General features: G+C 38.7%; 1 protein-coding gene and 2 non-coding genes across 4 annotated transcripts in view; 2 read left to right on the top strand and 1 right to left on the bottom strand.

The window, feature by feature from the left end:
* Positions 1-24,376, bottom strand: part of nsmfb (NMDA receptor synaptonuclear signaling and neuronal migration factor b) — a 30,445-nt gene that overhangs the window by 5,217 nt on the left and 852 nt on the right. The window contains exons 2-14 of one of the 2 annotated variants that reach the window (XM_077520714.1): positions 19,269-19,330; positions 18,047-18,781; positions 16,655-16,727; positions 13,517-13,585; positions 10,746-10,798; positions 9,091-9,180; positions 8,335-8,462; positions 8,150-8,233; positions 7,002-7,035; positions 6,731-6,801; positions 6,308-6,387; positions 5,952-6,054; positions 480-555 (exon numbers count right to left, since the gene is read on the bottom strand). In XM_077520714.1, coding sequence (XP_077376840.1) covers positions 480-555; positions 5,952-6,054; positions 6,308-6,387; positions 6,731-6,801; positions 7,002-7,035; positions 8,150-8,233; positions 8,335-8,462; positions 9,091-9,180; positions 10,746-10,798; positions 13,517-13,585; positions 16,655-16,727; positions 18,047-18,781; positions 19,269-19,330 — 1,658 coding nt within the window. The remainder of the gene's footprint in view (positions 1-479; positions 556-5,951; positions 6,055-6,307; positions 6,388-6,730; positions 6,802-7,001; positions 7,036-8,149; positions 8,234-8,334; positions 8,463-9,090; positions 9,181-10,745; positions 10,799-13,516; positions 13,586-16,654; positions 16,728-18,046; positions 18,782-19,268; positions 19,331-24,376) is intronic. The other variant, XM_077520715.1, reaches the window with a different exon arrangement.
* Positions 1,709-1,781, top strand: trnak-uuu (transfer RNA lysine (anticodon UUU)). The gene has a single exon. It is a non-coding gene; the product is annotated as a tRNA-Lys (tRNA).
* Positions 1,958-2,030, top strand: trnak-uuu (transfer RNA lysine (anticodon UUU)). The gene has a single exon. It is a non-coding gene; the product is annotated as a tRNA-Lys (tRNA).

Genomic DNA, 24,376 nt, shown 5'->3' with positions numbered 1-24,376 from the left:
TACCTTATCAAGGCTGTAAGGTGATGGTTAATTACATTATTCATATTTTTTTTTTTTTTATTACTAATCATCATCTCAATGAAATGATGTCTACGTTTAATTCAGGGGTGGGCAACCTAAATGCTGGAGGGGGCAGTGCGGGTGGGGTTCGCTTGGGGGTACATATGCGCAAAACAACACAAGCTCAATACAAGCTCATTATTTCACAATACATTTCTCAATGTACTTAACACATTCACTGCCAGCCCAGCAAAAATGCATTGCATCATTTGACGTCTTTTTCCGTCAAAGGCAGTGAATGAGTTAAAGGTGTATTACTTAAAGGTAGTTTGATGAACTCATGGCATCGACATGACAATATGAAGGTATTTGTGTTGTTACAACAGAATGATAGTTTTCCCAAACAAGGAGAACAAAAATGCAACAGATGGATGCGCAGTTTACAAACTGGTTAGCGTGGTGATGTTTAATAATCTCACCCTGTGCAGACAGTTCAAGCGGGGACTTGAATTCAACGGAGGAGGGTCTCATCAGCCTCTTCAAAGTCTGAATCAGCTGCAAGAAAAGAGGACAGAAAGAGAATATATATTTTTTAAATAAAAACAGAGGTTATGTGGCAACGCAATGCAGGGCTCGAGACTGCGAACATTTCACCCGCAAATGCGGCCAACTGTACAGCCTGTGCTGGTGAAAAATTTATCCAGTCGCACGACGCGAGTGCATGTTTAAATGAGGGGTGCACGGCTCAAATGCATCAAACGCTGTGGAGAACAACTTCAAAAATAAAAGCCTTCCAAGTAATACATTGATGCCAATGTAATGGGGAACTGCACGAATGCTATTTTTAGACTGCGAGGCCACGTGACTTCAGCAGCTCAATGCGGAAGGAGGTCACGAAGAAGCTCGCTCATTGACAAGCCATGCAAATAGTGCTTGTTTTATTCTCCTTTATCTCCAAAAAGCCAAGTAAACACAGCTGCTATGGAACTTGCAGAAATCACTCCAGACACTACAACAGTTCACATATGAAGGATGTATTCTTTATTCGTTTCCTGAAGCCAAAAATTCAGAGTCATAAATGCGAAAGGGGATCAAATTGTGCGGACGTCCTAAAGAGCAATTTAACTCCAGCGAAGTGAAGCATTTCACCTTCATACGGAGTAAACATTTCTTTATTTTTATGTCTTTTTTTTTTGTTTTGCGGTTGTAAGTCATTTCAGTCCTTCAATAAAACTACTTCGGCTGTTCTTTAACTCTCCCAAATCCATCACTTCTGGCCCGGTGTTGTGCTTTTAGTTTGTAGTAGGACACTAAGAAGATGTAATTCTGAGCCTGGGAATCTCAGTTGGTACTTGGTAGACCATTAAGCTTTAACTCTGAGAGTCCAGGGTTGAAGACCCTGTTCAGGCCAGACAAAGAAAAAGAAAAAAAAAGAAGAAAAAAAAGAACATTTGTAGAAAACACAAAAGTATGATAACTGTCATTTAAGTCCAATGAAAAAGCTATTTGGGTCGTTTATCGTCTCCCAAGTCCATCACTGATGCCTAGCGAGTCTCAGTGTTGTGCTTTTAGTTTGTAGTGGGACACTAACAAGAAATACTTCTGATCCTAGATAGCTAAATTGGTAGAACATCAGACTTTTATGTCCGGCTTGGTTTGTAGTAGGAATTTTAGTTTGTAGTAGGACACTAAGTAGGCACAATTCAGAGCCTGGATAGCTCAGTTGGTAGAGCATCAGACTTTTAATCTGAGGGTCCAGGGTTCAAGTCCCTGTTCAGGCTTTCTTATTGAGACAAAAAGAAAGAACACAAAAGTACAATAGCAGTTATTTAAGTCCAACGAAAAACCGACTTGGGCCGTTCATAGTCTCTCAAGTCCATCACTGATGCCCATCGAATGTCCGGCTCGGTGTTGTGCTTTTAGTTTGTAGTAGGACAGTAAGAAAGTAAATTTTAGAGCCTGGATAGCTCAGTTGGTAGAGCATCAGACTTTTAATCTGAGGGTCCAGGGTTCAAATCCCTGTTCAGGTGTTCTTGTTGAGACACAATACCAAAACAATGAACATTTCTTGGAAGTACCAAAGTCCAATAACAGTCATTTCGGTCCTTCAATAAAACTAATTTGGCGTTTCATTAACTCTCCCAACTCCATCACTGGTGTCCGGAGTAGTAGGAAATTTTATTTCCAAGGTTCATTTCCCTACATCTGGTGTCCAATGTTACATCATGTTGCCCGTCAATCTTTGACGGTGAATGTTTGTTTCCCTAGTTTTTTTTTCCCCTTTGTATTTTTGAATATTGGTAAATTTGTAAAAAAAAAAAAAAAAAAAAAAAAAAAAAAAAAAAAAAATTACCTTCTGTCAGCTTTTTGTTTTGCCCGTTTGTAAATGAATACTTTTTTGAGTTCCCAACCCCCCACCCCCCCCCAAACGTCAGCGTTTCTTGTCCGTTACCCTGTGCTAATTGCCCACCACCGCGACAAACTGCACCTAAAACGAGAACAGCTGATTGTGTGGTTAAAAGCAGCAGCATCTGAAGACAGCTCACTCTATTAATAGCGTCTACCCAGCTGAGCTTGCAGGAGCACGCACACAGGAGGCAGCACTTCGATGGATCAATTATGACAGTGATAAGATCACAAATCCATTCTGGAACATAAATATATCATTTTCCAATTAACATCTCACAGCTAGTTATAGTCAACAAAAACAAAAAGCATGATGACGGATATCTCTGCAAGTGAGTAACTGTTTTCTTTCAATACAATAGATAATCTTGTGCTGTCATAACAATGCTACACAGACGTTAGGCAGCCAAGTGAGAAATACACCACATTAATATTCTTTGTTTTTGTCCCACACCGTCACCTTCCTGGAAGATGAAGCTATAAACATTAGACACATCAATGTGTCATTTAGTGAAGGTTAATACCTCAAGGCAAGAAAAGTTATGTCCCCCCCCCAAAAAAATGTCATTGAGACATTCAAAGAACTTGCTGAGCCCCAAGTGGTGAGCGTGTGGCACATTTCAACAAATACTTCATTAACATTGTTACAACTGATTTCTTCATTTAGAATACGATGGATGGATAGACAAAATACAAGATGGTTTCACCAGAAGGAAGCTCTGCCATCTACATTTCTTTTAGTCTTTCATTGATGCTAAAAAAAAAAAAAAGAAAAAGAAAAAAAAAGCACATGTCCTTAGCAGGCTGGCAGCAACTGCAAGTAGGCATTGCAATGAGATGCCCAATCACTCACATCCTTACCATTTCCAAGCTCATCATTATAGGGATAAAGAAGATACTTGGAAGAGTGCAGAAACCATCAGATCCAAGGCTACCATCAAGGAGAGGATTTATTGATGACATCCCCAACCATTCCCCAGACAGGACCTCTGAAGAAACGTGACACGCTTGTGGAGTTGGCGAGTATGAAGCAAATCTCACAGCCGAGTCTGTGGGATTTGCTTCATACTCGCCATATCGTGATAATATCGTGATATTAAAACTGCTACAATGTCGTCGCCGTCATGTTCACAATATTTAAAAGGAACACATCTGTTAAAAAAAAAAAGTCAGGTTGATTTCCATTTGTGCAGTTCTAGCACCCTCTAGTGGCTAGTTTATTAGTGCAATTTAATTTTCATTAGGGATGTTTTGGCCTTCTATGGTTAAAATGTATGCTAATTGTCAGATAAAGAGGAACCTAATTTGCTTGTGAAGCGATCAATGTGTGCTTGCATTGTTATTAGAGATTGTAGGTGGTTTATATGCATTGCTGTTATGCACAAAAGCACAATATTGTGCTTTTTTTTAGTATGAGCTCTTATTATTTTTACAATATTGTGATCTTTTTTAAACATCGCCAACCCCCAATCGTGATGTTTGGGTATTGTTACATCCCTACCACAACCATACCACCTTTGTCGCAGGGGTAACGAGATCCATCCCACTTCTGGCAATGAGGAAGCGTTTTGCACATGGCCTGGTAAAGATCAATCAGAGTAAAGAGTACAAGTACAGAGTATGAAGCTACCAGTTCATCTTGTACTCGAGAGTGATAGAGCCTTTGTAAATGGGAAAGATTTTCTCTTCGGTGGCAGACAGGATAAATAGGCTGTGAAATTTGTCAATCAGGAAGTGGCCAAGACTACCAAGATCCCTGTCAGACATAGGAATCTTCAGCAGGAACAAACAGTAACGCATGACAGAAGTGACAAGTGCAAAGCAGGAACATCTTAACATCAGAGCGGCTTCACAGAGCCAACAAGAAGGCTAGATGTCACAGGAAGGAGCCACAGAAAGACTCTTGTCATGGTCTAATCTGTGGAAAATCCATAAAAAAAAGTGCATAATTGCCTGAGATTAATTTTCCAGCTGCATAATGAATGTCTCTCTCCCACCTGTGTTTCATTCCTTATGATTGGATTTTGTGAATTTTCATCACTGTCTTGTTTTAGTCACTGACAAAACTGTCAGTCAATTTTAGCTATTGTCATCATCTCAATAAATGGCTTCAATTTCAGTTTCAGTTTTATTTTCATCTGAAAAAAAATTTCATGACGGAAATTATGAAGAAAATGTTTCGTCGATGAAATTATCACTGTGCAACAACCTGCAAATTCCTTGCTTGAACTCAAGTACTTTCATTCATTTTAAATTTGGAATCATTTATAAACAGAGAGTAAAGTGTTACACTTGTTTTCTACTATCCAAAGTCTTTGCACAGCATCTGCAAGAAAGGATAATAACTATTAAATGGTGTGGGCATGTGCATATGGAACTTGTGCGAGTTGCCTGCATATATGGCGAGTATGCGTTTGACTCTGTGGGGGTGGCTAGGCAATGGCACGGGTAGTGGAGGAGGCAGGAGCGTGTAAGTAAATGTAGGGAGGGTTGTAATTGCTACAGGGGTCACTCAGTCCATGTGTGAAGTGAGTGCATGGAAGTAAGGAGTCTATTTTCCTGTGTGGTGTACGTTATTGTGTGTGAGAGAGCTTCTTCTACTTCATTGGCCAACCCTGCAAGTGTCGGGTGGCAGACTGACTGCAGGATAACAACAGACATAACTAGGCAGCCGAATGACAAAAAAAGTCATTAACTCATTTACTCCCAATAACGTATAAATACGTTTTTTAATGTTCTAAGTGTCCCAAAGACGTATTTATAGGTTTTTTTATTTTGTTTGTTTTTTTTAATGCAAGAGCATATACTGTAGAAGGCTTTGATGCAGCCTCTCAACTGCAAAGAACGGTTGCAGAAATGGTAGTTATTACACAAACGGCCAGCAGGTGGCAGCAGAGCAAAGGAGATCAACCAGGGCCATGTAGAAAAAGAGCTCAATTACTTACAATTTTAAATAGATTTGTGAAAACTGATGAAACTTAGCTCTCTTCTAATGCTAATTGCTGCAAAACGGAAACCGATAGAAACATACTTTTTTTCCCTGATGAAAGAAGAGACTTTAATCTTTCCTTTGATGGGTTCCATGCTTTTATAGCAATAGAACACAATATTCTGTGGGCCTTGCAAAATCAGTCAATATCCAGTAAAACAGCCGGGAGCTAACAGGACTGCTTCTGTGAAAATGGCTGGGAGTGAATGAGTTAATCACAAATGACGCACATACATTTCTTTCCTTAAAAAACAAACAAACAAACAAACAAACAAACAAAAACAAAAACACCCATAATTAATTATTTTCTTAAGCGAGTCTAGGATATGAAGAGCTGAAACCAACAGCTTGCCTGATAATCTTCACACTGCTGTTCACAGCATATGGCATTTGAATTAGCGTGTTTTTGCACTCACAGTTACTCTGAGTAAGCATGCGCTGTACGCGCGCACATTTGCAGCACTTTGGGATTTTTTTTTTTTTTTTTTTTATGTCAAAGGTTGCATATGTAAGTTGTCTGTTCACAAGTCTTCGTCACGCTACAAAGACGGATTACCTTTTCTCCGTTTGCACTCCCCAGCACATAGCAGCCCATGATGTGGATGAGGTTGGGCTCAGGGTTCAGCTTGCTCATCAGCTTGCCCAGCTGCCGCCAGAACCTGCATAAGGAAGAGAGCTTATGAAATCAACGGCAATGGGGTCAAGAGCAGCAGAGGAAATTTAGAAAAGAGAGCCTGAAAGAAGGCTGAGGAAAATGGAACCATGCTTCAATGACAGGGTCAATGTCAAATGTGTATGTGATGTATGCAAGCTATAGATTGCTGTTGTACTTGTATTAATGTTGCGTTGACTCAAAATCAAAAAGCAGAAACATAAAATACATATTTTTGGATATTATCTAGAAATGCTTACTGGATCATATCCTCCTCCTTTTCCACTTTGGCGAAGGTGGCCACTTTATTCTTCAGTAGATACAGATGACCTGGTCCTCCCTGGGGAAGATTCATTTTACAGCTCATGACACGGTGGTTACTGAGTTTGATACCAGTCACAATTTCGGACATTAGGAAACGCACACAAAATACAAAACTGTATTACTTTAAACAGAGCTTTTTGCAACACAGGTCTATTATAATAATAATAATAATTTTTATAGGCTAAAACTATGCAGTGGAACAAATTAGGAACACAGTTATAATTATTCACTACACGTACTGAATGTCCATCCTGCCTGCTCAGTACAATATGGCAAATGTTAAATTGACAACATTGTTTGTATGACATGACCCAAAAATGTCACAATGTTCTTCAAATACTGCCCATCCTGGCACTCACTTGGCAGAAAATGAGCATGTTCCAAATTTTGCAGCCTTTTCTGTAAGCAGTCAGCTTCTTCTTGATCTCATCTGAGTGTCAGAGTGTGAAAGAGAGAGAGAGGGGTGTCATTTTTCACCACTCAAATGATGAAACACACACGTTGCCTGTCCCTTGACAGCATCGTGTCAAATAATGAATCATTTCAGTGCCTCAAAAACTGGACAAATGCCACCCTGTCCTTCCCACCGTTGTACTGCAATATGCAAACCGCAAAACGGGTCAAACTCACCAAGGATGTCGTCAAATGTAGCATGTTCGTGGTCCTGAAAACAGAGGAGAAAGCATTGTTTCACCACATTGAGCAGAGAAGTAGAAAGAATGTTTTTTTTTTTTTTTTTTTTTTTTTTTTTTTTTAAATAAATAAGAACAAATACTTAGTTCAATGGGTGTGGGATGTTTGTGGACTGTTACAAATAAAATAGCTATAAAACATTTGGAATAAATCACCTGTATGGCCTACATCACATTCTTCAAAAAGATGCACTCCATCCATCCATCCATCCATCAAACCAAGTGTTCAGATTTCTTTAAATCTAAATTAATGACGAATGACATGCTCATGCACAGTGTTCTAAATAATACATGCACATATTAATGAATAAATGATTAAGATAATTCAAATCAGACCAGCCAAGTCCTGAACGCTTTGTTAGAATGCTGTCAACAATCAAGGCTGTGATCATGAAAACAATTACAGGAATTATTTTTGCAGAATTACTTTTACAAACTTGCAAATTGCAAAATACTTGTGTGCTCAGAATTATATTTATTATCTAATTAACTGAGTTATCTCAATTCCGTTCACCTAAATTATGAACGTTAATACATAAAATGTACAGATGTTTGGCTTTTTGATAGGCTCTTCTCAATATAATGGCGTATGTTTTCGTTTCTATAGTACACGATTACTGGGTATTATGTATAGCTATCATGATTAAATAAAGTATGTTTTATCATCCATGTTATTCTAAACCAATTCATTTTAACAAGTACCAAAAGTTAACCCACCATACCACATTAGATGGCCAGTGGCCTTGATTCATATATGGTGAGTCGTTAAATTATTTTCTCAGTGTTTACATTTTTGTGTTAATGTAGTACTTTTTTTTTTTTTTTTTTTTTTTTTTTTTTTTTTTTTAAGGGAGGCTGGGTTACATGTGTTGTTACTTTTGCATCATACGTACATGTAGACCTGTGTGTAACATATTGACTCTCAGCAGGTGAGTTTCTCATATTATTTCAACAAAATCCCCTTGAAACAATCAAGCATCATCGTCAGCTTCAGTACAGTCAGACTTGAATGAACCGGTGTGCTACAGTCAAGTTGGATGTTTTGGTATTTCAGCTTCTGTAAAAGTTTTGCTAAGTTCTACTTACATAAAGAATCGGAATGATGGAAGGGTCATCCCTACGAATGATGTTAGGAACATATTCAGCCTTTGGAACTTTGGAGGATATAAGCTGTGGGAGGTATATAAACATACAGAAAATAACAAAATTCCTTCTGAACCACATTCATAGAGTAATATCAATATTGCTGAAGAGTGAATTATGATCCTTACAATGATTTTAGGTGGGATGAAGTCATCTCCTTCACAGGCTACTCTCTCGATCTCTCTCTCATCCTCCCAGTCGGTATCCTCATCCAAGCCTTCGTTGAGGGTCCCTGACGAGGTCTGGAGATCGCCACCTGTCTCAGACGCACGCATGCACGTACGCACACGCATACGCAGGAACAAAAAAGGTGAGATGAAAGGAAAACACAAACAGGATAAAAGCGTATGTGCATCATTTAAAAGAGCTGCATCTGTCATTTTATTTAGGAATAATGGGGGTGGGAATTCACCAAAAAAAAAAAAAAAAAAAAAACACCCTAATGCAGGGGTGTCAAACATAAGGCCGGTTCAGGCCCGCAAAGTGGTTTAATCCGGCCCGCAAGATGATTTTGTAAAGCAAAAAACAAACAAACAAAAAAAATTGTAATGCCAGAACAATAAATCAGCCGGCCACAATCAAAACATAAATTCCTCAAATGAGCAATGCAACTTGTACACGGAATCGTCCTAGATGTCATTATATTACACACAACCTCAAGTTACGGTTTGTTTAAATTTTTCTTTAAAAAAAAATAAAATAAAATAAAAAATCATAGACTGACTAGTGTGTTCTTTGAAATGGTGCCTCAATCACATTGAGTAAGCACATTCTCTTTGTCCTTGTGAAATATTTGAATATATTCTTCTTGTCTTTGCATGCGGTATAGAATATGTTTTGTCTTTGTCCACGGGGGGGGAGTGATGGAGTGTTTGCTGACTCACTGTCTCTGGAGTCATGCAGTGAGCCAGGCTTGACAGGGGTGGGGTCACTCCACGAGCGGCTGAAACTCTTGGCTCTGCGATCGGCAAAGGCTGATGATGTCAAGAGAGAAAAATAGTTATTTACAATTCCTACACTCGGAAAGAGCATCACAATAAACCTCAGGTGCTCAATCGAGCAGAACCTTACTCAGTGATCCAGGAACATAATATGTGTCCCTAATTGTCTTAAATGTTTTCAGCCAACGTTGCGTGCTAATTTCATTTTTTTTCACTTTTTTTCATAGTTTGGCCAAGGGGCGACTTATATGTGATTTTTATTTTTTTTGTTATTTTTGTTTTTTATTTATTTATTTATTTTTTACACATAATTATATTTCTTGTAATAATAACGAACATAATTTCATGTTTATGTTCACACTGACAACCACAAGAGGGCACTGTAGGCGTAATAATTGAAACTGATGCCGAGTCTGACGTCAGCCACGTAGAAGAGGAAGTGGCGCTTCGTCTACCTCTGGGGTTAGCAAGAGTTGTTCAGAAGTGACACGGAGGATGACGAGTTCAATGAATTTAGTGATATGGAGTGAGATGGAGAGTCTGGTAAACCTGTTAGCATGTTCTTTATGCTATAGGTATCTAAATGACTGTTCATATGTTACGTTAACATACCAGACACGTATTCAGTTAACATCAATGTGTTACGTTAGCATACCGTACGCCTGTAATGTTTGTTCTTGGTCCCGATTTTTATTAAATAAATGCGACTTATAGTCCAGTGCGACTTATGTATGTTTTTTTAATTCTTTATTATGCTTTTTTTTTCTTCTTTTTTTTTTTTTGGCTAATTCGACTTATACTCCGGTGTGACTTTTTTTTATTTTTTTTTATTTTTATTTTATTTATTTTTTTATTTTTTTTTACTCCGGTGTGACTTATAGTCCGGAAAATACGGTATAATAATTTCCATACATCTACTTTCTTGTGCTGTGGATAACCGGAGCTTCTCAAAGCAGAGGCAAGAGGGCATTGTGGGAGGAAAGCTGTTTATCCGGAGAAAACCCACGTAAGCATGCGGGGGGGGAGCATTCAAAATGCACGCAGAATTGTTCAAATGCAAATTTCCTGACACTGATGCTGACATGCAAACCACTTCAACATTGTGCTGTCTCCGTCCACATTTGATGTGCTAAAGTGTCCCAGGTTGCAGCCACTCCAAGCTGGAGGAAGCGAATAAAAGCTATGACGTCACATTCGTGACCGTCTCCTGTGTTGTTTTTCTAATTAGAATTTTTTTTCTACAAAAAAGCTTTTATCTCAACACTTTTACAACAAAGTATGACTTTCATCACATTAAAACATGTTTTAAATTCATGACCAACATATTTGTCTCAACTCATATGGGACCAAAAGATAATTTTTTTCTCTCTTCATTCACTAATCATTCATATTTTTTCCAATCTAAGGTCCCATGAGCAGGGTCGAGAAGCCGCTTTGTCGTTTATTTATTGTTCATGAATCACACAGGAATAACCCACAAATAGTGTTTGTTCCACTGCGTAAGCGCAATTAGAATACATGAAAATATCATCAAGCACTAATAGACAAATACGAACTGAGAGCAGCACCTTCACATGCATAGAAACACATTTACTTACTCTGGACCTTCACCCTTCGGCTTCCCACCATCCTAAGGTGTTTGCGGAAGTTTCTATCATGTTTGGGAACAGAAAAATATGACAGCTGTCAGGAAACAGGCAGCATCATCACAGCAAAAAAACAACCTGTAAAATCTTTTGAAAACACAGATGAACACAGGCAATGATCACTTGTTATGCTGCAGCTGATGTTGGGCCTACAAAGGGGTGCGTACATACTGTACAATGCAATATTGAGACAATACACTTATTCTCAGCATGGTGAAGAATTCAGATTGTGGTGTGGACTAGTCCTATATGAATAGATAAAGTAGTAAGTCTCAACATTTATGTTCATATGGCTAAAGTAGAGCCAATTGTTTGGGACTAATTATGGGGCATACTCAACATAGGCCTATACTGAAACAAGAGAATGTCAGGCAGTTTCACTAACCTTGCCAAAATATATTCACAAGAAGAAAACTATTTACACAGTCAATAAGATCCCATCAAAAGAAACCCTCACAGTCAAGCACCTGTTTGCAATCATGTCTATGATTTCATTTTTTCCCCCCATCAACGGCAACACTTGAACCAAATAAGAAAATACTTGACGCAAGAAATGGACCAGAGGTTTCTGCCTTAAGAGGTTTACAAATGGAACAATGTACGGCCTGAATGTACTTCATTAGTCCTCATGACTTCCTGTGTAAGTTAAAGTCAAACACGATCAAATTTGTCAGTCATGTCTGATTCTGCCATTTCTCATGTTTGAAATTTCACAATTACTGAAATACTGTTCAGTAAATTTGCATTTGCATTTTAATTCTGTGTACTACGGATGCACGATAATGATATTTTCAACCGATACCGATAAACCAATAATTAAGAGGTGCCGATGTCGATAACCGATAAGTAAGCCGATAGTTGTTTGCAGAATTAACTTGAATATAAATATGCTTTGGAGTCCTACTACAAGTCTTAACAACTACATTGAAACATTGTATAAACTTTGCACAATGTTTCAATGCATGTAAAGCACCATGAAGCTGAATTTTATTGATATGAGCCACAACCACAACAGATGGACCAACATGGCATGTCTATAATTATTGCTGGATTTCTTTATTATCTGGTTTATCTGTATTAAATCAAATTGCCGATAATTATCGGCAGATTTTCCCTATTATCTGGTTTATCTGTTTGACGTCAAATTGGTTGATAATTGCCGATAATTATCGGCCACCGATATTATCGTGCATCCCTACTGTGTTCATTTCAGAAGATGTGCATTCTTATCACATGAGCGTAAACGCCTAATTGGAAAAACATTTCAGACTGAGTGGGAAAATCTGACAATAACGACATATCAGTCACAGTACCAATGATTTTCAAAGCTGCAAACGATGGAGAAAATTAAAAGATCAACGGCACACAAGTTACGTTTATTGACATCCTTGCGATTCACAAGGTGATGACATGCATTCCACTGCGTGTGGAATCAACCCGTTTGCATGCTTGCACACAAAAAACTGATGGATAGTTGAATATGAGTTTGTCAGCACTGCAGTTCGTAGTAGATGATCATAAAAACGGAATCACCCAAAGTACTTTCCGAAACCAAATCCACCCTGATAATGCCGTCCTGATGGCATTGCGTTTTAAATTTGATACATTTTTGATTCTTAGACAGACATTATAGTCTGTATAGTTCAAGGCATTCCATGTCAGTGAATGCAGAGCCTAAAATAGAGGCATGACTCAGAGAAGAGGAAGATCTATCAGTCAGCAAACACTTTTTTTTTACTGAGTGACAACAGCTTTTAAAATCACTTCACACCCACACGCACGCCGAGTCGTCTGGAGTCAAATTCATGCCAGTGTGTGTGCAAAGTAGCTACTGTGACCTTTGCAAAATCAAAAGTGTTGCATTTTCACAAATATAATTTGTAAAGATGAATGAGAGGCACATCTCTGTTAAAAAACAACAACAAGTCATTTCGAAGTCTGATCAGGCACTCACATGTGCACACCGACACGCACGCACAAAAGCTCCAATATTTTCATTTGCCAAAGACAATACCAGCGGCAAAAAAATAGCAAGTTCCGCAAACAAGCATAAACTGAAGGACAAGGGGAAAAAAAAAAAGTGAAATCGAGACATTTTTGGGGTTTTCATTGAAGTATTCAAAATTACTGTTATACCTCAAACTCACTTATCCAAATATTTCTAAGCCCCAAAAATTGGAGGTAAAAACAATGGCTTTGATTGCTAAATACCACACTTGAGTAGAGCTGAAATTCTGTACTTTGTCCGCACAATCATTTGAATCAGCACAAATCCGTATTCTTCCTTCCCTCTGGCACTAAATTGTGGTTATGTTGAACCACTATACTACCAATGGCAGAACAATCTATATCATGAACTGAATCACCGACATTAATTTTAACATTTAGTTGCAACACAAATATGATCACTTCGTTACTGTTTTAATGCTGGGCTATGTAAGATCTTCCTGGTCAATTAAATCAATATGTTAAAAAAAGAAAAGTAAGATACTTGTGATTTCTGATTAAATATGAGGGGGAAAAAAACTAAATACTGAAAAACAATTCTCTTCAAACTTGATGTGACAAGTGTTATACATTAAGGTAGAATGGAACGATTAACAATATATTCCTTTCGCGAAAGGGGAAATGAATATTGAATTTTCTTGCTGTGCGATACGGTTGCTGTTGAGCCGACTGTTTAGCTTTACACAGGACAGGACAGGAAAGCCACGACATGGTACCTCTCCATCACGGTGGCTGCATCCTGCTCTCTTTTCCGTCTCTTTTTCTCGGCAATGCCCCGGAAAGCCCTGCCAGAATGTCAAAGTGTTAAGCAAATTCTCTTTCAACGGGACCTGACCCGTATCAGTGAGTTTTTCTGAGCTCAATCTAAACCAAGGGGTTATGATGTGAGCAGACCTTGAATAAATTAATACCGTCGCTCTTTTTCTTTTCCTTTTTACTTCTTTTGTATAGCACTTTTCCACCTTACAAGACTCTCAAGACGCTTGACATTCGACTACTCATTCACCTACCGATGACGCAGCATCAGGAGAAACTGGGGGTTCAGTATCCTGCTTTGACGTGGTCAAAATGACATGGGATCAAACCCACAACCTCCGGGAAACGACCACTCTACCACTGAGGTACACCGCCCCATTTAAGAGAGAAATATAACTGCCTAAAATGTCAAAACATCGACCAGACTGTAGCTTTTGTCTCTAGTTTAACTAACTAAACTGCATATACAAAATGGGTTTAAGGGTACTAAAACGTGTCGTTCTAGGTTCAGTAGAGGTGAATGAAGTGTTCAGGGTTATTCAAGGACTGGCACAATGCATTGCAGAATACTACAGCACGGAAACGCGCACTCACACACACACTACAACACAACAAGATAGCAGAGAGACACAATGTCGCAGCCTTAGCAATGTTATTAACCCATAAACTGCTTTTTTTTACCTGTTACTACTATTGTGGATTGATGACTTGGACAAAACTTAATTGAAGCCAACCATTTGACAATGAGCATTGTCATTCTATCCTAACGGGCACCGTAATGGCTCTGACATGATGTCAGACATAATGAGACTCAAGTGGCATAATGTGTGTCAAATATCAAGTCATACCCCTCAGTCAGGTTTTGACTGACAGTAGCCACCATTGCACTAGTGAAAGACAAGAAATGGATGTTTGTACTGTGAATATTATCATGGCCCAGGACCCAGCCTGTCACCAGATTAGTCATGTTAAGGTTAGGCTGTTCTGTGAATTTGTGTACTAAACAGCCTCCTTTAAAAAATGCAAACCTATTTGACAATACAGCAGTGATGAGCGGTCATAATAAGCTATTAATGCGGTGCATGCCCAAGCCCTTCAATAAAATCATTGAAATAATTATAGTTTTACAATACCTTAGTTCTACTGCTTTGGTCTTAAATTCCTGTGTAATTGTCTTGTTTTCCTTGCGAACAGGTGGAAAGCCAACAGCGGATATTTTGCACACATGAACCATCGCGAGAGGAAGCTCGTCTTTGTAAACCGGAAGGCTGACAGCTTTCGCGCACGCACAATGAGAAATAAAGTTGTGTTAGCCCGAGAGGTTTCTAAAACGTGAGCCTTTTGAATGGCAAAAAAGATGGCATCAAGCATCGTCTCTGACAACAACGCGCATGCGCATAATTGGCGAGCAGATAGATAGAGGTCCAGCAAATGCCAGATTTTATGCCCGAATGCTCCAGCGAGAATATATTTTCAAGTGGTCGTCCTACTGAAGTAATCATCACGAAAATGGGGAAGAATTTCATCCCTCACTTTCAAGAAAGGACATACGAGAAACATCAGTGGCTAGTTGGCTGTCCACAGGTGAGCAAACTTTATTGTTGGTTGAAACCTCTTGCGGCTCTTCTGCGATGTCATATTTTTTCCTTTTCCCGAGTTGAGCCCACATCATGGGCACGAGTCAGTTCCGAATACTGTAAATTCCAATGAATTGGCAAATTGTGATTTTGTCATTTCACTCACCACGGAGCTGGTTACATTACAGTGTGTGCGTATCAACCTGCGTCAGTCCTGAATCCGTTTTAATTTGATACCTACACAGCGCTATAAAATAATAAATAAATAATATTTAATATTGAAATGAATGAAATACCCCAAAACTTCATCATGCCCACTCGAAAAAGTCACCGCTCGCCACTGTAATACGGTATATTCTACATATTCTAATATCCATCGGATGCAGTGATGATTTACTGAAGGTGCTCATGTTTCTTCAAATAAACAAAGATATGCTCTGACCATCACATTTCATGCATCATATTATTTTTATACCAGGACTGAGTATATAGGTCATCTAATAGGACCATTGTGTCATTTCTTGGTCTGTAATTTTTAAGCACCCAGCATTAGAATTTTTGTTTAGTTTGCTGCTTTATTGTGCCATCGTGCATCTTTGTTCTCTAATAACCAAGTTGGTAAATACTCAAGTCTGGTAAATGATGTGATTAATGAGGACGGTAATATCACAGGGGTACATGCGAAAAACAGTGGAAAAATAATAGTTCAAGATGTGTTACTTGACTAGAAGAGAAACAAGCAGGAAGCAAAATATGAAGAGTGTGGGTGGGTGAAGAAATTACTCACGATATTCTACAGTCACGATTTGGAAAGCCGCCACAGAGGAAGAAGTGTGAGAACACAAGATAAAAGACAAGTTAGCAGCATGGCCAGCCAAAATACTCTACAAGACATCGTTTGAATTGCATCACATGGCAGCTCAGAGGGCAGGTCACATGATCCCCCACTCGAATATTTTTGCTCAAGGTCACATGATCCCTTACTCGAATATTTTTGCTCAGTGACTAGTGATGAACAGGAGTGTCTTTGCAGTACATACATGATCTTTCATATAGGATATTAAAGCACAAATTTAAACAAATGGTTTGTGATCAGATTGTCAATAACAAAAATTAAAGAAAATCAGGACATTAAAACTGCACATTTAATAGTGGTATTTTTTTGTGGGCAGCCTAAGGCACACCTGTGCAATAATCATTCTGTTTACTCGGCATCTTGTTCTGCCAAACCCATGAATGGATCATCTTGACAAAGGAGAAGTGTTCACTAACACAGTTTTAGACATTCATGAAAAATGAGAGTAAAAACAAAAGTGATGCGTTTATGTTTGTTGCCTGAAATAGCTACGCAGCAATTGAAAAAGAGTGTGTCTATCTAGCATTACAGGGTGTAGAGTGAATTATGATCTGGAAACTGTTTTTTTTTTATTTTTTTTTATTTTATTGACAGACTTGAACAGAACTTGATAGCGAATTATACAACTTCTAGGAGAAGAAATGTAGATTCTATGGCGTACTTACGCTTGCAAGGTGGTAGTTGCTGTCTGGAAGCTGAACATATTCTCTTTGGGAAACCAGCTATTAGAATTGTCTTCTGTAATCACAAAAATGAGAATGTACATCAATCACAAATTAGTTTTATTGATGTGCATGAGCTTCCTAATTCTGGAGTTTTCCGCATTAGTTTAAGGTAAACAATCTGACATTCAAAAAATTCCAGTACCTTTGCTAAGGACACAAACAAAGCAAGATATCTATGTCATAATATACTGTTAAAACTTTTTTTCTCAGCTGACTTTGTGAGAGAGGCATGACACATCTTGGACTGAGATTCAAACCCTGAACCTCAGAACTGTAAGGCAGAGCTAGTAAATACTAGGACACAGTGCTGCCCGACTGAAACATGAATCTTAAATATAGATAAATGCAACCTCAAATAAGAGTATAACATGCTATATCTGCCATGATTTATTATTAACTCATTCACTCCCAGCCATTTTCACAGAAGCAATCCCGTTCGCTCCCGGCTGTTTTACTGGATTTTGACTGATTTTGCAAGGCCCACAGAATATTGTGTTCTATTGCTATAATAGCATGGAACCTATCAAAAGAAAGATTAAAGTCTCTTCTTTCATCAGGAAAAAAAGGATGTTTCTATCTGTTTCCGTTTTGCAGCAATTAGCATTATAAGAGAGCTAAGTTTCATCAGTCTTCACAAATCTATTTAAAATTGTAAGTAATTGAGCTTTTTTTCTACATGGCCCTGGTTGATCGCCTTTGCTCTGCTGCCACCTGCTGGCCGTTTGTGTAATAACTACCGTTTCTGCAACCGTTCCATTGGGAGCAAATGAGTTAAGCACCAACTAAGCCAAAATGCAGAAGCGGCCTGTGAATAACGACACCACTTCATTGTTCTTTACATGGGCTGCTAATTAAATACACTTGATTATTTGGTTCAATTTTCAACAGTTTTCCCTGAAACTAGACTAAGTCTTATAATCTTAAATCAAGTCAAAATCTCGTCATGCAATAGCCTATAATCCCAAATACACCAAATGAACCACAGAACGGTGGAAAAGGAAAATAACGAAGCTGTAGTATTGCAATGGTCAGTCAAATTCCGGACTGGTTTGTAATGATGTGGATGGGGGGGAAAAAAATGCCTTCAAAATCTCAATGAAGTGAAGTGACATTGCAAGAACTTACTGCTACTTAAATTTCAACAAGCATTTCAGTAACAGGTTCGACTAATTTTTCCAGACTGCTTCTGCATTTCTGGCCCTAAGTCAGCTTGGATAGGTACCAGCTTCCTTGTGATGCCGAACAGAATAAGCAGTTCCGTCTAAAAAAGAATGGAAGGATGGATAACTATCTATAATTATTTGAGCCATCATTACTTCTAACATGCATTACCCCTGTCATCAGTAGATGTTCTGTCCTCACTGTACTTCCTCTCCAGTTTCTGAAGGTGCTTCCTCCCGTTCCGTGGTGAGGTATCTAGGTCCAAGGAGCGCTGTTTTTGGCACGGAGCACGAATGAAGGCAACACAGTCTGTTGTGCTGTCTTCTCTCCAACTCCCTTTCCTCATGCCCCAGTCTCGGATGTTACTGGCACTCTCAGAGCTCTGCAGTGACTGAGATGATGACAAAGGGCCTCCTCGATTCTGGTGGTTACTGCGGTGATGGCTGCTACGGTAATGGCTACCACGTGCAGATGATCGCTGGTCGGTGCAAGACGAGCTGGAGTATTGCGCTTGGGTAAGTGAGTCATCCTTGCAGCCCTTAATCACCTCCAATTCCAGACTTTCCTCACTACCTTGGCCCAACGTCATCCCTACCTCTTTTGTGATTGTGTACACTCTAGCTGGCTTCACTGTCACACTCCCCTCTGAGTCTCTGGCACTTGGTGGGTTCTCTGTGGAGAGGCTCCGCTCAGAAGAGAGTCTACGTTTCGAAGGTGCCTGAGCTTTGAGTGGGTTCGCCTGTGGTTGGGTTTGTATCTGGGCGCTATGATTGGATTGCACAGCCTTGCTTGATTTAGCGATGGGCAAAGAGTGGCTCTGTGGTGGCAGATTGTTATTGTGCAAGTGACTGATGTCTGGAGACTCGCAGCTATGTCCAGGGAAGGCGTCAGACAATAATAGATGATCTAAAGACAAAATCAAATAGAGAATAGGAAAGTCAGTAAATGTCATTAAAGCTATCAACTTAAACATAATGGCCGAAGACCTATAATCTGAAAGTTCAGTTGTTGAATGTTCAAAGGATCTTTGTCCTACACCTGATAAATGAATGAATTGAACGGTGGCTCGAGTTTCGCCCACATACCACAGTAGAGAAGTAATAGATCACTGAAATATAAGCAGCCTTTACAAAGTGAAAGTTGCTCATATTAGTCACATCAAAAGTAATTTTGATTGAGATAAAATTGGTTCTAAACAAAACACTGATGGATTGATTAACAAATTATGCCCACATACTTACCAATTATCTGCAAGCAAGTAGTTCTTATTCTTAACATTCCATTCATTTGAAGTTGCATGAATGACCACATGTTATAGAACGAGTCCAAAGTGGGAAAACAAACTCAGTTACTTCTTATCAGGTGAAACAACATGATCTAATGGTGCACCTACCTGCTCTGTTGCGGCTCTCTGGATTTGTACTGGATAAGTATTCTCCAAATGCTCTGGCTGCCCTGTGGAGACACAATAAGTAAAGCAGTAAAATCAACTGCACATATGCCCAACTGTAGGTTTCCAAATTTTTTTCAAAAGAAACAGGCCTCTTATTCACAACCCCTGACCGGCAGTTACAGGGTGATCTGGGATGACATTTCAACCTCTCCAGCCAGAAATGATCATCACCTCAGAGGCTTTAAAACACCTGTTTTTGCTGGAACTTATAGTGTCCTGAAAGAATGGATTGAGGAAGCCAATGAAAATCCAGTAAAACAGCCGGGACTGCTTCTGTGAAAATGGCTGGGAGTCAATGAGTTACATGGCTACTTTTTTTAAATACTGATTTTGACTCTTTTCCCACATAAGAACAATATGGGGGAAAGATTTGGGGTTTTCTGTATCCCCTATAAGGTAATGAATAGGTTACTGACACACTCACACATATACATTTAGCTTGAGAGACAGACGAGGATGGCTGATAATGCAGTATACCACACAGCCACACAACTATGCACGGTTCATCGCCCTTATGGGTAAATTCACTTTATGGCTATAATAGCTTTGTAATCTGCATTGTAATTAGGATGCTTCGAGTTGTGCACTACTCCATTTCGCATTGTCTAGCGCCTAAACAGGCTCAGGTAACTATTTTAGTGAAGCCACAGTGAACTACGTGCATAAACTTAACTTAGTACCATAATCTGTTCACGGAGTAAAGCTTTTCACATAAGCCAAACTTCTAAAGAACAAAGCTTGACTCTTGACCTGCATTAGATGCAAAGCTGCTCGATGTGTGAGTCGGAGAAAGTCTGCATGTATAATGATGGTCTGCCTTTGTTTTATTTAACTGTATATATTTTGCATCCAAATTGTCCACTTGACCTACATACAGTACTGACAGTCAGGGACACACGCTGTAAATGTTGGGCCACACATATCTGTACAAAAGTGTGTGATTAGTCTGACTACACGGATCTAATAATCCAATAGCTAGATTCGTTTCATCCACAGTTGCATTGCGCAGCACATATAAAAATAAATAGGTTACACGTACATTGTAAAGCAGGCCGTCTACAAGCACACAAACATTAATCTCCCGGGGCTTCAGTCAAATGGAATACCTGTGTTGGTGCTGTAGCCTATATGCCTTCTCACTATGACACTCAAGTAATTAAATATGAGGCTGCACGTGCAGTGGCGGCATTTCCTGTGAAGGCTCCCCTCCCTGCTCGGATGAATCGAGGGGAAGAAGGAGGTCGGACACGAGGAAGAAAATGCAATCATCCCTAATCTATCTGCATGACTCAGAGCACTTCTTATAAAAAATCCATATGCTACACTCGGAAGAGGGTGATGTCAACATGCTCACAGTGCAGTTCAGGGAGGACAAAAGAAATGCGACGTTCAAAGTCAATCAACATGTAGCGCACTGGACTTTATGGTTTTTCTTGTCAAGAATACTGCCAGACAGTTTCACATGTTGAACAAGAACACAGATGATTCTGATTGGCTAGTGGTTAGCGCTAAACGACAGATTCAATAATAATTCACAGGGATGTAACGATATCCAAATATCACGATACGATATTATCACGATATGAAGGCCACGATACGATAATTATCATGATATTGTAGAATTTGTGGGGGGGTTGGCGATATTTAAAAACGGTCACAATATAGTAACACAAAAAAAAGAGCTCATACTAAAAAAAGCACAATATTGCGCTTTTGTACAAAACAGCAATGCATATAAACCACCTACAATCTCTAATAACAATATTGAGGCACTTACTTGCTAATGCAAGCACACACTGACAATTAGCATAGATTTTAAACATAGAAGGCCAAAACATCCCTAATGAAAATTAAATTGCACTAATAAACTAGCCACTACAAGATGCTAGGACTGCACAAATGGAAATCAACCCGACCTTTTTTTTAACATATGTGTTCCTTTTAAATATTGTGAACATGACGACGACAATATTGTGGCAGTTTGAATATCACAATATCACAATATTGTTCTTATCGTTACAGCCCTTATAATTCATCTCTTACTAATTACTGTCATTTTATCACTACAATTGTATTCCATAAATTAGGTCATTAGCTCCTTCCTTGTGTTTTCTTGTTTTTCATCTAATAAACCCGGGGCGCTAATTTAATGAACCAGCAGGCTTCCCCTTTGTTAGCCAATGTTATTTTTTTTTTTTATGTTTCTTGGACGGGTTGTGACTGTGAAGACGAATTCCTTGTGTGTTTTTACATATGTTGCCAGTAAATCTGATTGTCTGGTGAAAAGCAGAGCACTGAACTCTGTTTGAACCAAAAGCTTACTGTCACCACCCAGCCTGTGCAACTGAATTACATGGCTCTGAGTTTCCCCTTCCTTTTCAGTCCATAGTCCTCGGATATACAACACTGTAGACATACTTGTGTGATGAAACTGTCCGACTGCGCCTCATTGAGCGTCAGCTGAGTGCAACTGCACTATCAGCAGGTCTGCCATGTGCTTTTGGATTTTTTTTCCCCCCGCTCCTGCATGTTTTCAGCCATGTGACATGAAGGAGGGGGAGGAGGGAGCACAAGAAATACGGTGACAAGCGTCTATAAGACCAAAATAGAAAGTAAGCACAGAGTGGGAAGCAGGATGATGACAGGAAAAATGAGCAAAGAATTTGTAGGATACAGGTAGCGTATGGACGACCATAGTAGAGAGGCTAAGCTATCGAAATGCAATTGCAAATCAGCACAATAAATGAATCAGTCCACTTGTCACATAGGTCTTGGCTGGAACTGCGTTGCGCCGGACAGTAAGCAACTTTAATCAGCAACTTAAATAAGCAACTGGAGTTAAAATCAGCGTAAGGGACGATACACAGCCACTGGAAATGAAGTCGGACTGACACCGCACACGTCAGCTGAGAAGAGGAATATATGATAGTAATACAATCAATATTTTGAATAGAAGAACTTTTTTTTTATTTGTCGCATATTGGAGAATTTTTAATTGCTTCTGCGGCAATACTGGATACAGGAAACTAAAAGAAACATAAAAAATAGCATCTGCATATCCAATCCAATCTATCAGCAATGTTATCTGTATTCAACTTCTGGGTGTTAATGTTGACGTTTGACATCTGATTGACTTGCTTTATTTACTACGGTTGAAAACAGAATCGGTAAAGTGTAATTACTCCATGGACATACATATTAATGAAACTGAGTTATGGAAAACTATACTGAAAGCCTGTTGTATGGTGTTTTCATTTAAAATATCAGCTGTATTATTTTTTTGCTTGCTATTTTGCAATATGGAGTTCGAACAATCCCGAGCTTTGAATAATAAATGTTATCCTAATTATTTGGTTCATCATTATTTATTTTATCAATTTAATTTCTCTGACGGACTGTATACTTAAAACTATCCAGAAATGAATAATTAATGATTTGTCATTACTTTAAAATATATATAATTTTTTTTAACCTTAATTTTATATCATGATATACACCTTTACCATGAAGGGATGCAATTGACACGTGATATGAATTTTGGGCCACATCACTCAGCCCTAATTCTTAACCACTTGTCCACGTCTTTGCCAATGTGTCTGGTGTGTGATTGTATGTGGTACAGCTGTGTGTGGGGGAAAAAAATACATCCATCCATCCATCCATCCATCCATCCACTGTAACGCTTATAACGCTATAAGGTCACGGGTGTGCTGGAGCCAAACACAGCTGACTTTGGAGAGAGGTGGGGTACAACCCTGAACTGGTCACCATAGAATCATAGAGCACACAGACACACAAACTTGTCCCACTTACATTCATGCATACAGACAATTTCTTAAATTACCCTACTATGGACGTTTTGGAAATTTAGAGGAGAGAAAATGCAAACTGCACAGTGCACATCAGAAGGCTGAAGCACAGATTTGAACTTGCGACCTTTTATTGTGAGACAGATGTGCTGACCACTCATTCACCGTACTGTATTGCCAAACAATAATAATTATAATAATAATAATAATAATAATAATAATTATTATTATTATTATTATTATTATTATTATTATTATAAAGCGCGAGGTGACAACCTGGCCATTTTTTTTTTTTTTTTAGGTTTCCTTTACACTACACCTGAAACCTTGTGCTTTTGTATTTTGCCCGGCGCTAAAATAACCCAAGGTGTATAAATACCTATCTAATTTATTCTTGCTGTCATGGAAAATGCCCCAGATAACTTGAGCAAACAAGCAAGGTTTGAAAACTTTTAACTGTTCTGCCCCCCCCCCCCAGTATTAAAAACATATTTAAAAAGTAAATAAATAAAATGTGCTGCTGGGGCAAGAAGAACCATGATCAAAGGGTCAGCTGTTCAAATCCTGGCTCTGATTGTCTGATATTGGAATATCTTGAACCCTAAATTAGGGCAGCTCTTCTCAATATTGTTTAGTTGCCAGTACACATTGTAATCATTTGTAACAGATGGAGCAAGAAATACTGCATTATCCTTAATGGAAGTCCACATTTCTGTGGTTCTGTGTGACACATGCTTTTAATCGCTAAGTATCGAAAAATCATTAAAAAAAAAAATAAAAAATAAAAAAAAGAGAGAGAGAGAGAGGCAATAAGTAAATGTTATTATTTCTTTTGCATACATTTGTTTGCTGAAGGACTGAAAATGAACTGAATTCAAATGACTCCAATCATCACGGATGACATATCGAATGCTTCTTGAACCCGGTTGTGAGTTCACAAATCAAACAGCATTCGAGATAAGCTTTTAGACCTGCAGCACCCTGATCTGACACCATGACCTTTTGTTGCAGTCCGCATCAATTCAAAGTGAAATGTTATTACAATTAGTGCAAGTCCACTGAGACCAACTGGAGGTCATTGCATTTGTCAGTTAACAAAAACAAATCACAATTCTTGCATGTTACAATTTACACTGCATAGAAACAACCTACAATAAGTTGTGTTTGAAGTATTTTCGGTCTTGTCACTGTATTATTTGGGTGACTTGTTTTGTTTTTTTTGTTTGTTTTTTGTTGTCT

Source organism: Festucalex cinctus, chromosome 5 (genome assembly GCF_051991245.1).
Source record: "Festucalex cinctus isolate MCC-2025b chromosome 5, RoL_Fcin_1.0, whole genome shotgun sequence".
Taxonomy (NCBI): domain Eukaryota; kingdom Metazoa; phylum Chordata; class Actinopteri; order Syngnathiformes; family Syngnathidae; genus Festucalex; species Festucalex cinctus.
This window is presented reverse-complemented; position numbering and strand designations above follow the sequence as displayed.